This window comes from Callorhinchus milii, unplaced genomic scaffold (assembly GCF_018977255.1).
Source record: "Callorhinchus milii isolate IMCB2004 unplaced genomic scaffold, IMCB_Cmil_1.0 Scaffold25, whole genome shotgun sequence".
Classification (NCBI taxonomy): domain Eukaryota; kingdom Metazoa; phylum Chordata; class Chondrichthyes; order Chimaeriformes; family Callorhinchidae; genus Callorhinchus; species Callorhinchus milii.
In genome coordinates, this window is record NW_024704766.1 from 6,133,729 (window position 1) to 6,152,315 (window position 18,587).

At 42.6% G+C, this 18,587-nt stretch overlaps 1 protein-coding gene across 3 annotated transcripts in view; it reads left to right on the forward strand.

The window, feature by feature from the left end:
• Positions 1-18,587, forward strand: part of LOC103188710 (centrosomal protein of 164 kDa) — an 86,431-nt gene that overhangs the window by 49,886 nt on the left and 17,958 nt on the right. For all 3 annotated transcript variants that reach the window (XM_042343891.1, XM_042343893.1, XM_042343892.1), the window contains 9 exons: positions 9,484-9,570; positions 10,919-11,007; positions 13,106-13,333; positions 14,014-14,145; positions 14,599-14,812; positions 15,628-15,705; positions 16,765-16,884; positions 17,656-17,778; positions 18,434-18,577. In XM_042343891.1, the coding sequence (XP_042199825.1) occupies positions 9,484-9,570; positions 10,919-11,007; positions 13,106-13,333; positions 14,014-14,145; positions 14,599-14,812; positions 15,628-15,705; positions 16,765-16,884; positions 17,656-17,778; positions 18,434-18,577 (1,215 nt within the window). The remainder of the gene's footprint in view (positions 1-9,483; positions 9,571-10,918; positions 11,008-13,105; positions 13,334-14,013; positions 14,146-14,598; positions 14,813-15,627; positions 15,706-16,764; positions 16,885-17,655; positions 17,779-18,433; positions 18,578-18,587) is intronic.

Here is an 18,587-nt window from a genome sequence, read left to right on the forward strand (position 1 = left end):
GCACACACACACAAAAAATAAAGCGCTGGGGATGTAATGAGGTCTGTTTAGAATGCAGAAGGTGTAGGCACATACACACAGCAGAGGAGAGGAGTTAAGCTCTAACATCTGTTCAGCTCTGCAAGAAGTGACACAGCCACCTGCCAGAGGGAGTGTGGCTCACCACATCTCTGTTGTCGGGAAGGCATCAAAAATATTTGTAAATACTAATGAGTAGTCTGTCAGGCTTCATACGGAGCAGTGAGGTCAGTTGGGGAAACCTTTTCCTTAGCATTTCCCCCTCTGACCCCATTTTTTTTAGAATGGTGTAGTTTTACTGTTTTTACTGCTACTATGGGGTGGGGGGTGAAAGTGAGGAGAAAACTATTTGGAGACGCAAGATCTCTCGTTTTTTTGCTCTTTCTGGTAAACAAAGGGCCACTGTGTCTTTTTAATACAAGAACCCTGTGCGGTAAAACATATAGTCAGTTTACTTTACAGTATGTTCTATGAAGCCGTTTGAGACGTCTCAAAGGCGCGATATCTGTATCTGTATCTCCGATGTATCAAGGGCAAGCATTAAATCCGAATGCAAGCGATGTTATTACAGGGAGACTTCAAGCAAAACCGAAGACTTGTACGCTCAGAAGCTTTTGGCAGTATTTTGGTTAACGTGTATAATTGCTCACTCAGCAAGTCCTGATTTGCAGGTAGGCAGCCAGGAGGAGGTGCTGTGTTGCTTCCCTCACACCCGCCCCTCCCCTTCCCTAGTCAGTGTGCTTTACCTCCCAGCTCACTAAAGACCTTGGCAAGGATCTGGAGATTACCCGTCAACCTTGATAGTCAAGACAACATCCACATGTCCTACCTCCTCTGCCCAGGAAAAATCTGGAACTCTCTCCCCCAAAAGGCTGTGGATTATGGCTGCATCCATTCAAATTTTCAAGACTGAGGTGGATATATTTTTATTAGGTCAGGGTATCAAGGGATATTGGGCAAAGGCAGGTAATTAGAGCTAAATCAGCCACGATCTAATAGAATGGCAGAACAGGCACGAGAGGCTGAATGGCCAACTCCTGTTGCTGTGTTTCTATGACAATGGTGCAAGAAATCGGAGGAACAATGTAGAAGAGAAATTTTGAGATGCTCGTGAGCGGGGAGAAGGGAACACAGGCAAACCCTGCCCTCTTAACACGTTTTGACGAGTAAAAAACTACTGGAGTTCGGTATTTTATTTTACTGGACGTTTTGATTTCATGCTAAGTGTAAGCAGGGTCTCCTTGGAGCTGAACTGGCTCCAAGGTGCCGTGCCTGGCATTGGATTGTTGGAATCAAGTCAGCCCTCTGTGATGGTTTCCAGTCCGGTTCCTGAGCCAGGCGGGTCCACAGTATTCCAGAGCACTGCTGACGACAGCACACCCCAGCCTGGCTCATCGGCAGGACCTGGAAGGGCAGACCAGTCACTGGAGCTAGGGAGTCAGCCCACTCAGCTCCTGTTAACCCCGCAAGCCAACGCCCGAACGGGTAGGGTGGTCCTAGCTGGACAAGCAGCGAGGGAGGTTTGTGGGACGGACAGCATTATCAATGGCAAGCTATGTGATTTTAGCTGGTTAGACTCCAGCAGTTACCCCAACGTACACTCTGGGGTTCCCAAGCTTTGGCTCTTGCCAACCTGTGCCTAATACTTTCCGGAATTAGGTAAGCAGAATGTTTCCTTCAAGGGAGAGAGTGTGCAGGTGGGATGCATGGAAATCTCAGCTTGGTTTGGATATTTTTAAGCACGGAGATGGGTTTCCGTATGTGTCAGGCACCCAGCTTACCAAAAAAAAAGTTAAACCTGTTGAATTATCTAGTGCAGAATTGATTTGGCATTTTACAGAGTACATTGATGTGCTTAATCAATACTATCTAAAAGCTTGAGATTGGAAAAAAAATTGTATTGCTGAATATTATCTATGAAATCCAATTCTTCATTTCCCCTCTTCACTGATACCAACATGGGAGCAATTCATGCAGCAATGAATGCTGCTTGTACAGTGTATGACATTTTACTGAGTGAAGATACTCATCTACACTAGTTAATGACAACATTAGGCACATTTCAAGAATGCCAGCAGAAGATCTTTGCCATTAAACAATAAACGCTTAGTCACATTCCATCCATCAGTTAGTTTGGATCTGTATGAATAAGTTGGTGTCTTATCTCACAGCCATTCACTATCACACATAAAATGCATAGTCAATTCACTTTGCAGTATATTCTGTGAAGTGATTTGAGAACGTCTCAACGATGTGATAAGGCGCTGTATCAAATGCAGTGTTTATTATTATGATTAGCTAACTACTTCCACTTAGACTTCCTGCTTGCTTCATGTGCGGATTCAAAAGCATGTAGACATGTGCATGTTGCCAGAGTGATTCATATTTTTGGCAACACTAACACACCAATGGAATAGAAGCCTTTGTTGTTGTAGTTGGGGTCTTTGCATCACAGGCCCATGATTGCTCAGAAGGGAACAGACATTAGGAACCCAAGACATTAACAAACATAACTGGGAAAGATTCTATTTTTATGTGTGTGGGTGGGTGGGTTGGGGAGGGGGAACTAATGATATTTGAAAGAAAATTTTGATTGTGAAAAGAGCCTTTTCTGGCTGATCTCTGTGCTTAGATGGAAGAAACAAAAGAGAGAATAGAATACGCGAAGTGTGACTGTCATAGAGACTGAGCCCAGTAGTTAGCCTCACTGGAGTGGCAGGACATAAATATTGTTGACTTGATGCACCAAATCCTTTTAATGCCTGGCACAGGTCACGTATTGGTTTATTTTTGTCGCATTAGGTGACATCTCAGTGAACGGCTGCAGATAACCTATGACAAAGGCTGGCCTTCTCATAAATGTGTTTATTACTGGAGGCGTAGAGTTTGAGAAATTGTACCAAAGGTCACGTCGCAAATTTCTCCTTCAACTCGTGTGTGCTTTGGCAACCGCTGAACTTATTAACTCTGGCGTCAGAGCAGTAAATACAGCTAATGCAGCAGCTGGATATCCTGAGGGTTGCCCCCGCTTCCGCAGTTCCGAGACGCTTGTACCATAGGTGGCCATCTGCCATTGTGCAATCAGCAAAACAACTTGAAAATGCCCGTCGATCTCCCTCTATTCGGTCATTTTACTCCTCCGCTGAGGCTTGGAGTGAGGAGCAGGAAATCCGAGCTCTCAACACCAGGTCTGGGAGTGCTGCTATCTTGCAATGCGCAGTCACACAGCAGCTCTCAAAAGACGTGTTTAAAGGACGGAACTAATCGAAAGAATACATTGTACAACCGAACGCACAGTGACTGAGCAACTTCTGCATCAAAGTGCAATCTGTATTACGATTTTGGTACCAATGTTTGGTATCACAGATTGCTTTCCTTGTGCTGTCTGCTAGAAGCAACTGCTGTCCTAAGTTATTTTGATCGAATTCCCTGACTGTTAAGCCACTAGGGCCATCTTCCTGACGTGAAAGGCGCTATGAAATATAATTTGTTCTTGTTGATGCTAATATACAAATGTTAATCAAAGCCAATCTTATTAATTTTTGTTTTGGCTACAAAATATACAGGCATTGACGAAAGGTCATTGACCTGAAACATGAACTCATTTCTTTCCATGGATGCTGTGTATTCCCAGCGACTTCTGTGTTTATACTTCACAATATATTCTGTGTATTTTGAGATGTCTTGAAGAGGCGCTACAACAAATGCAATAATTATTATAAATATTGAACACTATAAGTGCTAAAGTAGAAATGAAGGAATGAATTTGATGGTACAGTTTTGCTTACTTTGCAGTATTTCAGCTAAAAATGAAATCTTAATGGAGCACTGTTGGAATATTAGCGTGCAGCAAAAGCACTAAACCAGATGTTTTCGTGGTGCTGAGTACGTTAACAGCATTTGTTTTTCAGTGAAATAGCATTCGCTGTGTGTGTTATAAAATATAATGATGCAGACCCTTCAATCGAGTCTGCTGCACTATTTGTAAATGTTCGCTCATTTTCTGTTTGATATAACCTGCCACAGCAACCGTTTGATAATAGCACTTTAAGCTTGTGATTGACTAGATCTTTTTATTCAAAGCTCAAAGTACTCTGGGAGGTTTATAGTTCAATCTGATGTCTTTCTCCCATCCGTCTGGCCAGTGAGGCTTAGATCAGTTATAAAATCTGCCTGGGTGTGTGTGACTTCTTTAAGTGGGGTAGCCGAGGGAAACAAAGGCAGTTTCTGCAGTGGAGAGCAACGAACCAGGTCCCATCTTAAATCGGGATAAAGAATTTCACTGATAATGCAGTTGGAAAACTGCATTGTAAAGATTGATCCACTTTGGAGGGGAAATTATCTACAAATCTAGCAAAATTATAAATTTATTGCCTCCTTCAAGGCCCAACTCAAGACCCTCCACTTTTCCGCAACTTTGGTCACCCTCCTACCCCTACCCTCTGCCCTCTACCCCTCCTGATCCCAACCACCAGCTCGGGTCCAAATCCCTGACCATGTAGCGTCTTGGGGTATCCTCCTGACGTGAAAGGCGCTGCGTAAATGCAATATGTTGTGATTATTATGGGTAGGATAGATATATTGATTAACAAAATGCTGCTGTAATTTATAGCACAATATGTTTGAGCGGTGTCTAGTTTTTGATGCCTTGATGTGTACCAGAATTGGCAACACATAAACGGAAAAGCTTATTTAATGTAAGTGGATCTTTGTTTCTGTTTTGGGGATGGGACAGGAAGAGGGGAGAACATGGGAAAAAAGATGCCCTGTATCAGACTAAGTAAAGCTTATCTACATGACACATGACACCTGAAGTGCTTGATACTATCACTGGTTTTGAAATAAATGGATTCTTCTTTATTCTGGTGTATCCCTTCTCGTGGTAGCTTTGTGCACCTGGTCCTGATTGTTACATCGGAAAACTCAGATTCCTTCCCTTTTAGGGTTCACTTTTATGTCTGTTTAGCTGCACAAATGTGAAGTATTCCAGTTTTGGAGATCGGGAAGTTAAAATTTGCTCTCTCAAATGTTCCAGAATACAGATCTTGCCTCGAGTCTTATAACCTATTGATTAGTGCGCTCGCCTAACAAGCGAGAGAATCCAGGTTTGATTCCCTGGCGGGACGAAACCTTAGGCAAGTTTCCTTATTCCACACGCCTCTGTTTACCTAGCAGTAAGTCGGAACCTGATTGTTAGTCGATTGGCGGATCACTTTTCAGGGGTAATAATCCCTTAAAAAAATAACAATTTGGTCACTCAATCCACCACTGTTTGTGGAACACTACTGTGTGCAACTGGCTGCCACGTTTCGCCCACAAAATATACAGTCAAATCACTTTAAGTATATTCTGTGAAGCCCTTTGAGACGTCTCGAAGACTCGTTAAGGCGCTATATCAAATGAAAGGACTGTATAAGTCAGCATGTTGATAGCTATTATTAGTTACACAGAACCAGCTGATGTGCCCTGGTGCAACATGTAGTGGCCTCATGAAGGTTCGAAAGGAGACATTTGAAACCAGGAACTTTGCAGGATTTCATGGTTTTAAAATTGTTTTTTCCGCGCACCAAAAGCCCGAGACAAGTTAGGCAAAAAAAAATCTCTTCTGCTTCCCCAGCTCTCTCTTCCTTGCCTTGGTGAGTGTTAGAGCGCCTGAAAATGCTGAGCTGTGTTCCACAGTCATAGAATCCGCAGTCACATGCTGCCATCATGTTTATGCCGGCTCTTTGAAAGAACTACCAACAAGTCCCATTTCCCCACTCTTACCCCATAGCCCTGAAAATCTTTCCTTTTTAAGTACCTATCCAATTCTCCTTTGAAAGCTACTATCGAATCTGCTTCCACCGCCCTTTCAGGCAGTGCACGGTTGTTTCACCATCGCTGATGTGATGATTCATGGCAGGGTAATTTTAAAACCATAATTAAACATTTCCGTTCAACAAAAAGCAATTTAATCTCCATCTTGAGCCACACCAGTGGAATAAATAGAATATCACATTGGGGAGAGAGTACAAGCAAGTTAATGAGGATCCTAATGCTGCGATTGTTCATATTTCAACATTTGCCGAGGAGTCTGTCACTTCTGTACAGTCGTAAACTGTTTACTTAATAGGAAAAATTGGAAACTGTTTTGCTTTACAAAAGGGCATTGCCGTTAATGGACTTGTGCTGTACTGTGCTGGTTGCACCCATAAATTGGATCACTCGCAGTTTCGTTTGTGGTTTATGTATTTTTCTATTAAAATTGAAATCTTATACGCCCTGTTGAACAATATCATTAGCCAGTCTGAAGAAAACTACTTTCGATTGAAGCGATTGATAAAGTTTTAACGGTTATTGTGCTGGGGACATTCATCAACAATAACTTGCTTTTATATAGGGCCCCTCACGCAGGGTAGCGTCCCAGAGGGCTTGACAGTGGTTGAGCACGTTGCCAATCCGGATGGAGAGAGGAGGTGACTGTTGGAATGGTCAAAGAGGAAGGTCTTCAAGCTTGACCTGAAGATGAGGAAGAAAGGGGGCAAGGTGGGGGGATAGAGGAAGAGTGTTCCAGGGTGTGGCAACGGGTAGTGGGATTAGAGTAAGCAGGTCGGAGAGGTAGGGAGGTTTCAGGGCATGAAGGGTTTTGAAGGCAGATGTGAGGATCTTGAAATCAAATTCACATGCAACTTGCAACCATTCCTACTTCGTAGTCGTGTCTGTTCCTCAGTTTGTGTATGTTTTTTGGATCCTACGACCAGAGCTTCAATTGCAAACAACATGACAGAAGTTCAATCTTTTTTTNGAAGGCACGGGAAGCCTGAAAGAGCGGTGGAAGCCCATTTGAAAACAACTTTTAAGTGACAAATAATTATTTTGGGAGGACAAGTTTGCAGGGCTATAGGGAGAGGGCGGGGGAGTGGGATTGATCAGGGCTATTGGGAGAGAGCGGGGGAGTGGGATTGAATTGGAAGCTCTTTTCAAAGAGCCAACACAGACACGATGGGCCAAATGGCCTCCTCCTGTGCTGTATAATTCCATGATTCTGTGAAGCCAAATCAAAATGAAACGACTGACATTTTTGCCCTTTTCAAATACTGCAGTGGTGGAGGGAGGGGAGGAACAGACGGATACTGTTTCTTTGCAGTTCTTTCAGATTAAGTTCTTGTATTTACAGTCCACACTTAACCGCTGATTAAAAAATGATTTACAGCTCCGCAGTTTCATTTGTAGTCGGAACAGACACCCTTAGGGGAAGATTCTAGTTTTTAAATATACTCGGGTTGTGTTAATGATCTCAGTGACACACAAAATGTATTCACATCCAGCACATTCATTTTATATCCCCTTCCAATTTTCTCCTGTTACTCACCCTCCCCGAAAGTACTGCCTTACACTGAATGTAGGATCTTAAGAGCCAGTACTTTGCCAGTACCTCAAGTGTTGGGGCTGCATAACTGTGTCTGACCCTGCCCTCACTCAGTGTCTGCACTCCACATCCTGTGATCTTGATCCTTTCGAGTCCTGTAGCATCTTGGTTAAAGTGCTCACCTTGCGAGTGAGAGGATCCAGGTTCGATTCCCGCGCGGGGCGAAAACTTAGGCAAGTTTCTTTACTTCACGCGCCTCTTGAACAATATCTAGCAGTAAGTAGGAACTCGGTTGTTAGTTGATTGGCAGATCCTTTTTAAGGGATAAATAATAATCCCATAATAATAATAATTTGGTCACTGCTGGATGCAATTGGCTGCTGTGTTTTATTTACATATACTGTAAAGTGAATACAGTCAATTCACTTTACAGTAAATCCTGTGAAGCACTTTGAGACTTCTGAACAACCCAATAAGGCGCTATATCAAATGCAAGGATTATTCTTATTATTATCAGGACTGTGACCCCCAAACTGCATTCAGTCTAGTTTTTCCTTCCAACCCAGAGACCAATTAAAATACCCCATTGCTGTGTTGGCTGGTATCAGCAAAGAATATGGATTGAGTTTGGCTCCATCTCCAGTCTGTGTGGCTCAATCTCGCACCAAGTGGTGTGTTTACTCAATGAGCCAAGTGTGTGTGTGTGTGTCTTTCAGCACCATTGGCAGTTATTTTTTAACAAATAAAGCTTAATATAATGTAAACTGTTTTAGGGCTCTTTCCAGTCCTTTTGAATTTTTGTTTTCTTTCCCTGTTCAAACATTGCACTGATCTATGAAGAACGACTTCACATTGTTAGAGAAGGGCTTGTTCAGACTGGTAACCGCACGTTATTATAGAAACCACCGAACGCTACGTTAACAAGCAATTCCCAAACAGCATGCCCCAGCTTGCTTAGATTACATTTTTCCTTCACCACAGTTAGCAAACAGGAGGTAGTCACTCACTGCTAAAACAGGTCACGGTGAGACTGTTTCAATGCACCTTGTGTTGTACTGCAGCCAGACTTGCTAGATGGCTGTGTAGTTATTCCTTTATCCCTTTCAATTGAAGCTCTGCAATGCATAACCTTTTCGAGCCCCTGATTTCTTAACGTTGTCACAAATGCCACCTGCCTGCCTGCCATAAATCAGTTACATGAAAGGTATTTTTAGTTTAATTTCCCCCCACCCCAGTTTTTCTCCTCCTCCTGATGGCACTGTCGTTCTCTTCAAGTGTTCCGGGTTGCTACCCCGTGTGAAGGGCGCTATATAAATGCAACTTCTTATTGTTGTATAAGATAAATATCATAGGACCAGCAACTCTCTGGAATCTCGGACACAAGTTGCATTGTCATATATGACAAGTTTTAGATCACGACTGAAGACCTTCCTTTTCAACGGGGTTTACGGTCATCTCCTCCCTTCCCCCCGGCTCGGCGTCAGGCTCCGCCACTGTTAAGCATCCTGAGACACTGCCCTCCCACTCCCCCCCCTCATTAAGGGCGCTGTGTAAATACAAGTTGTTGTTGAGTTGCACTTTGCTTCTTGCTTTCAACAACAGCAGCAACTTGCATTTATATAGCGCTCTCCACATAGGTAATGTCTCTGAGTGATGCAAGGCCAAGAGAGAGACTAGCAAGTCACGTGTAGGTGCCTTTCTATGAGGCAAGCGTAACTAGTTCATGGTCATCAATATACTAAGGGCATTGTCTCTTAATTCATGAGCTGAACTGTGACCTGAGAAGCCAATAGAGTGATAAGGCCTCTTAAGAAACATAATTGTGCCATAGTGCATACCAGTGACCTATGCCTTATGTTACGTTGCACATATATATATGTATCTTGTTGAGCGGAGAGTTCACTGGTGTCTGCTGCTGGTGTCTTCATTAATGCACGTCAGCCTGGCTCAGTGGTAACACGCTTGCCTCTGAGTCAGAAGGTTGTGGGTTGTCGGAACTTGGAATCACGTAGTCTTAAGCTGGCACTCCAATGCAGCACTGGGGGTTGGATTATTATTAATAAAATAAATGATCAGTTCAGAGGACTAATGTATTCTCCTTATTTCTCTACTAAAAGGATTGCGAGATCTTCAGCCGAATGAGAGAGAAACTGCTGGATGTGGAGACACTATCATCTGTATTGGACCTCCAACCGATATCTGAGGTGAATATTTCTGACCTTTTTCATATCCTTTTTGACTGGTTGTTTCGGGAGTGGATAATGTATATGATCCAATGCACATCTGTAATATCGACATAAGCATTAGATCAGTCTATAACAACACCCTTCCCCACCTAGTGTGTGATCGGAGCGCTTTGAGATGTCTCAAAGGCGTGATAAGATGGTAATATTAATAATAATAATAATCCTTGCATAAGATGGTATATCAAATGCAAGGATTTTTATACCATCATAAGGAACGCAGAAATCTCTGGAAGAGTTATTTAGGGGAAGTCAATCTATCAAACCAATTTAATCATATTTTAATGTAATGTACTCTGGATTCCGTGTGTTAGTCGTTAGAAATTCCCATGACTCTGGCTATTTTAGAGATTTCTAAATCTCCTTGGACCAGCTCCTCTGCCTTGCATCCAGAGTCTTATGACACACAGTCACTGATTTGTTTTTAAAAATGCATTTGTTATAGCATCTTATTACATCGTTCCAACATCTTGTTCTAAATAGCGTCATTTTGGATTACTCTCTCACCACTCTTACACGCTCCCACGTTGCCTGTTTAATAATAATAGTTAAAATCTTGCTTTTGATATAGAGCCTTATCACGTTGTTGCGACATCCCAAAATGCTTCACAGAATATATGGTAAAGTGGGTTGATTAGGTATTTTGTGGGCGAAACGTGGCAGCCAATTGCACACATCAGTGTCCCACAAACAGTGGGGGAATTCTATATTATTTATCCAATATATATTTTATACTATAAAGGGTATATATAGGGGGTTGAATGCTAGTTTTAACCATGTAAAGTTATAAAGTTGTTTGTGCTACTTTTCTAGATTGTCTCCATTTTCTGCTGTCTTTCTTGGCTTGGGCCTACCATGCAATCCTTTTTCCCTCTCCATTATCTGTCTTCGAAATCTTTCCAAAGCTCCTCACATCCTTTTTCTACTTCTTGATCTGATGGTAAAACTGAGCCAGATTTACTCTTACGTTAAGATGTGGCCAGTTTGAGATTCATCGAGTTTTGGCAAGACTGCTATATATTGCTATAATAATAATAGTCCTTGCATTTGATATAACGCCTTATCCCATCATTGAGACGTCCCAAAGCGCTTCACAGTATATACTGTAAAGTAAATTTACTGTATATTTTATGGGTGAAATGTACTGTAAAGCCATTTAAGCTTTTACAGCGGGATGCAGGCGAGTTTAGTCCTGTGTCCCAAATTGCATAGCACCTCCTTGCTCTGACATTGTCAGGTCAAGCATTTGCTGTGCTGTGTTTCACTTGGTGACTTTATGGAGATTTATTCTGACTTTTTGATTTTAAAGCAAGTCTCCAGACCTGAGGGAGAGAGAGACGGTGAAAAACTGAATGTAGAAGAGGAGGAAAGAAGAGAAACGCTGAAAGCTGCTAAAAGGTAATCACATGGAAAATAAGCAGTCGGGGGGGAGGGCTTTCGCTAAAACCGATACCAAACTAAAGTAATAAACAATAGAGGTGTTAACGACAACACCACCAACTTATATAGAGTCCTTCACTGGGGCAGCGTCAAGGAATTACACCTCGGTCATACAGCTTTTTTGATGACTTTTGTTCTATATATGCAATCCGTTTGATCTTTATAATAATAATATTTATCATTGCAGTTCATGTAGGGCATGCCTTTCACCATAAGAGATTGCCTCAAAGCACTTCACAATGTAAAGTGTAGTTACTGTGTATTCTGTAATCGACCCATTTGGCTTCTCAGCTATGATATAGGGTGTGAATGTTATTTTTATTCTACCATAAATAATGTTGTCACTCAGTCAGCAAACTTATTTGTGGGACACTGCTGTGTGTAATTGGCTGCCACATTTCACCCACAAAATACACAGTCGATCCACTTTAAAGTATAATCTGTGCAGCGCTTTTGAGATGTCTCAACGGCGTGATAAGACGCTGTATCAAATGCAAGGATTATTATTATAATTAACTGAGAATTATTTATGAAGGATTGGAGCTCATACTCTGGGCTGACACTGTTGGAAATCCTTTGTCCTTTGTTTTCCTGTAGAGTAATTGCCACAATTTAAAAGTACATTCGAATCGATTTGAGATATTTCAACCTAAGGTGTTGTATGACATTCAAACAGCTCCCAGAATGTTGTATTATTAGCAGGCTGATACTCTTCTACTGAGAATAACCTCTTCCCGATCAATTTAGGAAATTGTAAGAAGAAAGGATTTTGTTGTAAAGTCCTGAGGTTTGCAAAACCCGACAAAACTCTATTTCCCAGGAATTTATAAGTGAGATCAAATTGCTTTCAAGCTAAAGACACTGACATTCATTTAGTATTGCTGTAAATATTGGAATTCGCAGATAAATCAGGCATCGATTGTCCTGCTGGTAGTGAATCTACCAGTTTGTTTCCAAATGGCACAGATAACGGGGGGAGAGGCGAGCATTGCACCCACCCTTTCTATACATCCGTTTACAAAGTAGCAATTTTTAATTATTTATTATGGTCGTGTATATAAAAAAATTGGTCACTCCCACCACGACTGTTCGTGGGACGCTGCTGTACACAATTGGCTGCCCCCTTTTGCCCACAAATACACAGTCACGGCACTTTACAGTATATCCTGTGAAGCGCTTTGAGACGTCTCAATGACGTGATAAAGTACTATATCAAATGCAAGGATTATTATTGTTGTATAATAGAGAAAATAAACCCAGATATGCCACAAAGGTTGTTCTAAAGGACCAAAAGCAAGTTCAGAACAGGCACTAGGTGGCATTTCGTTACACAGCGGGTAATCGATTGTTAGAACAGATTAGTAGGCAGAGTGGTTGAGGCCAGGGCAATGGACTGACTCATACAATAAACTGCTTCAAGGTAATAATAGGAAGTCAGTAGAGTTATTATTCTGTAGGGCGAGAGCAGATGTTTATGTTTTTTTTTAATTGCATTTGATATAGCGCTTTTCACGTCGGGAGGACGTCCCAAAGCGCTTCACAGAATAGACTGTAAAGTGAATTGACTGTATATTTGTGGGCGAACGCGGCAGCCAATTGCGCACAGCAATGTCCCACAAACAGTCGTAGATTGAAAATGACCAATTTATTATTGTTTTTGTTTTGGAGGGATTATTATTAGGCTCTGTGTGGAGTAAGGAAACTTGCCCGAGGTTTCGCCCTGACCTGCCTGGAATTGAACTCAGGTCTCTCACTTGCAAAGCGAGTGCTCTAACCACTGAGCTACAGGACTCCACGAGTCCACGAGTTTTGAGAGATCTTTGCTCCAGAAGTGGGAGAAGGAGAACAATTATTTTTAATTGGTGAAAAAATGTGATTATTTTACCCAATGGTGCGGAATCAAGAGAAATATTTAGGATTGGAAAGCGGAAATTGCAAGGTTTCTGTCTACAAACACGGGCAGGATTTGAGACACGAGTAATCCACTCCATGTTAAAGTGGGTTTGCTAATCTTCTGATTCTGGTTAATTTTCCCTCTTCACCTTGAAATAAACAGACACGTTCAACAGGAGCTGGAGGATGAGCAAGAGAGAGAGGAGCCGAAATCGAGATCCCAGAAACTTGCAGAGGAGCTCGGCTGTGAGGTGAGCCGGGAGGTGGAGCGGGAACGGGCTCGGATACTGCAGGAGAGGGCGGAGCGCCTGAGGGGACTCCGAGATGAGCTGAGGCAGGAGGAAGAGGAGCAGGCTCAGCAACTCTATCAGGACAAAGAAAGCAAACTCAGGTACAGACGAACCCCACTAGAGCCAACCCTGCTTATAGCAAACCCGGCTTACAACCAAAAGGCAATTATACTGCAGCTGCTGGAAATCTGAAATAAAAACAGAAGTCACTGGGAACTCTCGACGGGTCTATGGCAAGAGGACAGTGAGGTAACATTTCACATCGATGACCTTTCGTCAGAGTTCTGAGATATTGTGTTTCTAAGAGTATCTGCTCGAAGTGTACAGGTGCCTGTGAATGGCCTATATAATGGTCACACAAAAGACCTTTTCTTCAATTCAGTGAATTGAAGAAAATTCATCTTCTCCAAATCTCTGGAGATTGCATATCTATTTATTTTGCCTGCAAAATAGACAGTCACTCCACTTTACAATATATTCTGAGAAGCGCTTTGAGACTTCTCAACGACATGATACAGCGCTATATCAAATGCAAGGATTATAAAAACAGTAAAACTTGCATAAGTTAGATCTGTATATAAATCAGATAATCGCTTAAATCGTACATCTGCCCAAGTCCCATTGAATTTTCCTGTCATTTATAAGTTTGCATAAGTCATATTAAATGTATGATATTAAATGTATGATCCCAACTGATGCGACGTACATGAGGTTTACTCTAAAGTAAATTTTAGGGTAAAGGCCAAACTCATACTATTTTCTGTTATTCTTGATCTCAAAGGTTACTCAGAGAGAAGCTGAGGACTGAGCGAGAGGCAGAGGAGGCGAGATTGAAAGAGGAATTCAGCACCGGACTGCTCAAACTCAAGGTTTGCGTACGGAGAGAAACCGAAGCAACAGAGAAGGAAATCAGGTGAGGAATAATCAAATGCAGAGGTTCTTCTGAGTTCCACTTGTAGCTGTTTTTTAGTTAATATTCAAGTTTCTACAGTCCCGTCACATCTGGCCCCGAGTATAAAATGCCAGACAAACTCCCCACAGTTATGGATGTCAAGAGGACATTAGCTTCTAGTCATAAAGTGTCCCTCCCATAGTGGAGTCCAAGCATGTGGAGTCCTGTAGCTTATTGGTTAGAGCACTCGCCTCTCAAGCATTGGGTTTGATTCCCAGGCAGTGCGAAACCTTAGGCAAATTTCCTTACACCCCTGTTTATCTAGCAGAAGGAAAGGAGGGAATGAGGCGAAGGGAACTGGAGTTGCAAAGGAAACATGAACAGGGAAAGGCCCTCTGTTTTGGATCTGAACTGCATGGATTTTTATGCGGTTTGGCATATCAGCGAATATTGCTTTGATACTTTTTTTTCAAGGGAAGAAAAGGAGGCGACACTACAGAAACTGCGAGATGAGCTGGACTCACTACAGGCTACTGAACAGAAACGGTTGGAGGAGAAAAATCATGCTTTCATGGAGAAGTTGAAGAAGGAGACGGACAAGGCATTAAAGGAGAAGAAGGCTGTGCTGGAGGAGAAGGAGAAAGCTCTCGGTGAGCTGAGAGAAACACTAGACAAAGAAAGCAAAGAGGTAGATCTCAGGCCTTGTTATAAAGTTCTGGTACTGAAGTGAACTAACTGCCTGCCTGAAGTTATTGTTTAGAAAATAGCGAAACTGACTATCAAGAGATTGTCCTGATGTGACACCTTAGTTTTAGGCCTGAGCGTTCATGTGAACAATGTAACTTTTAGTGTGCATTGTCTGCAAATCCCTTGAAGCCCTGGCACCTCCATCCCTCCCTTTCTGACCTGCTTCTCCCATTCCATTACTCGCTGCTTCTGCTCGGTGTCTCAAGAAAATGGTAGACAATCTGGAGTACTGTAGCGTAGTGGTTAGAGTACTTGACTCACAAGCGAGAGGACCTGGGTTCAGTTCCCAGGCAGGACGAAATGTTCAGCAAGTTTCCTTACTGCACACACCTCTGTTTACCTAGCAGTAAGCAGGAACCCAAATAGTTGATTGGCGAATCGCTTTCTGGGTGGTAACAATCCCTCAAGCTATAAAATATTTTCTAAAATATTCTAAATCGGTCACTCAATCCGCTGTTTGTGGGACACTGCTGTGTGCAAGTAACTGCTGCAATTCACCAACAAAATATACAGTCAGTTCATTTCACAGTATATTCTGCGAAGCGCTTTGAGACGTCTTAATGACGTGATAAGGCACTATATCAAATGCAAGGATTATTATTATTATCATGTTTAAATTGCAATATTGGCGTATTTTCATTACCAGTACATCTTATTTGAAAAAAAATTGCATTGTGTCTTAAACAAAGACATTGGTTACAGATGGATATAAAGGGTGGGAGTCTTCTTCGGGTCATTTGCTTTATATCCTTTCAGACACTTGAGCAGCTCCAGAAAAGACACTCAATTGAGCTTCAGGAATTGAAAACTGCAGCTGAGGAAAAACATCAGAAGGTGAGTTAATAATGGAAACAAACACAAACAGTGGAATGAAGCCTCCGTCGACTTAATGTTCTGTGGAACAAATGCTTGATATACTGCATCCACTTAACATAAGATTTGCTAGACAAAAGAAGACCAAGGTTCATCCAGTTCGTCTTCACTATCATGGCACATGGACATGTCATGCCCCAAATTATATACTGTATCCCCAGATATTATTTCCTAAAAGAAATCTATCTCATTTGCTTTTGAAAGAATCAACACTCTGGAACTCCATCGCATGGTCCCTTCACCTCGCTTCCTCCCTCGCATCCTTCAAGGCCGGTCTCAAGACCCTTCTCTTCGATCGTGCTTTTGGTCTCCCTCCCACCTCTCTGCCTTCCCTCACCCCTATACCACCCCTCCCCCATGCTCGGGCCCCGACATCTGATTGTTCAGTGCTTTGGGACGTCCTCCCGATGTGAACGGCGCTCTATAAATGTCATTTTATAACATAACATGTAGGAGCAGGAGTAGGCCATTCGGTCCTTCGAGCCTGCCACGCCATTCAATCATGGCTGATCTTCTAATCTAACTCCAGCTAATAACCTCTAGCTAATAAATTTACAAAAGGGAAGTCATTTTTAACAAATCTTTTAGAGTTCTTTGAGGATGATTTTGTTGTTGTTCTGCTCCCTAGGGGGCATGTTCAATATATTTACCACTTTAACTATTCATTTAATCCCATCATCTCTCTCTCTCCAACTCTAGAACACTTTTCCTCTATCCCTCCGCCTTCCTTCCCAATCTTCAGTTGGAGAGAGAGGATCCAAACCTGGTTTGATGCTGGGATTAAATTAATAGTTAAGTTGCAAATGTGTAGAACTGGATGGACCTTGGTCTTCTTTCATCCAGCAATTTGTGTGTTCTTGTGTGTTTCTTGGGAATAGTTTAGCAGGAAGAAATGTATCAGTGAAAAACTCGGGAGTTCACTTGAAGATGTAACTTCATGGACGTTGCTCGAGGGGGTTTAAAAGGGCACTCGCTGGATCAAACTGATTTATTTCCTTGTTCTCCCTCCACGCCCTGCAGGCACTTTCCAGCCTGGAGAAGCAGCTTGCTGACGCTCAACATGAGAAAGAGTCTGAACTGCAGGCAGATCTGCAGAAAGCACAGATGAAAATGCAACAAGTTGTAGACTATGAGCGAGAGGTGAGAAATGCAATGTATTCTCTGGATGAAGTAGCTGACCACATCTTTACCTGGGCTCTGGGTACTCACTGTAACACTAGCTACAAAAGCAATTAGAACAAATAACACGTATAACATTAATATAAAAGTATAACAACAACTGGCATTTATGTAGCGCCTCTCAATCAGGGCAGCTTCCTAGAGCGCTTAAGTATATCACGATAACTGCCAGGATATAGAACTGCAAGAGGCACATGTTGAGTAGCTACATGTATGTTCATGTATGCTCCTATGTGTACATATATGGATACCATGTTGTATTTAACGCTCACCTGAACCACTAAATGAGGCAAGTGGGACCTCGGCTTAATATCTCTGAAGTGCAGCATCTTGAGCAAGTGCTGCTCCAGGTACTGCTTTGGAGTGTCACACACATATATATAGAATCATAGAATCTTACAGCATAGAAGGAGGGCAAGTTGCCCAACATGCCTGTGCTGGCTCTTTCTTTGAAAGAGCTACCCAACTCGCCCCACTACCCCGCTCTTACCCATTTTTTTCCTTTCCAAGTAAATATCCAATTCCCTTTTGAAAGTTATTATTGGATCTGCTTCAGGCAGTGCATTCCAGACCATAACAACTCGCTGCGCAAATCAATTTCTCCTCATCTCCCCTCTGGTTCTTTTGCCAATTATCTTAAATCTGTGTCCTCTTATCTTATGAGCTGAGGTCCACTTGTGCGATATCTACATTCACTGAATGTACAGTTTGACCGTTTACTTATGGTTGTAGCTGAGTGACTTGCTGAAAGCAAAGCGTGAGGAAGTGGAGAAAGATCACGAACGGAAACTGGAAAAGATGAGGGAAGAACATCAACACGTCTTGTCTAGGATTAGAGAAGAGTACGAGGAGGAGGTGAGAAACCCAGATGAAAGATTTTTCCTTTTTCAGTATTTTTTTTAAGTTTTCTTCGATTAACGTTGGTCTAGTTTAAGTCTGTTCTGTGCTTCGCTACACAAAGCTCAGTCACTGAAGGAAAGCCCTTTTGCAACACTGGTTCAGCAAAAGTGGTTTTACTTCTGTTTCTTTTTAAAGGTTATTGATAATAATAATCCTTGCATTTGATATAGCACCTTGTCACGTCGTTGACGTTTCAAAGCGCTTCACAGAATATATTGTGATCTCCAGAATGCTCCATGTCCCCCACCCGGCCCACCCCACCATCAACGGTCGACCCTTCAGCCTATCTGCCCCCCACACTCTGAAACTCCATCCCACAGTCCCTTCACCTCACTCCTTTCCTTACCTCCTTCAGGGCTCGTCTCAAGACCCTCCTTCGATCCTGCCTTTGTTCACCCTCCTACCTCTACCCTCCCTGCCCTCCACCCCTCCTGATTCCCAACCCCCAGCTCGGATCCAAATCCCTGACTGTCTGGGACGTCCACCCGATGTGAAAAGGGCTGTGTTGTTGTTGGATTGACTTTGTGGACTACCTTAAATAAGTGGCCCTTTAAGAAAGATGATCTGAATTCAAAACCCTGCGGACTGACCATTGATTCCCATTGTTAAGGAAAGGCAACAAAGAGGAAAGCTTCTGAAACAGCTGCAAGAGGAGCACGAACGATTAACACGTCTGCACGAGCGCGAGATCACGGAGCTTCGCCAAGCGCTCGAGCGTCGGCTGGAGGAGATGCGAGAGGCGTACGGTGAGAAGGTAGGCACGT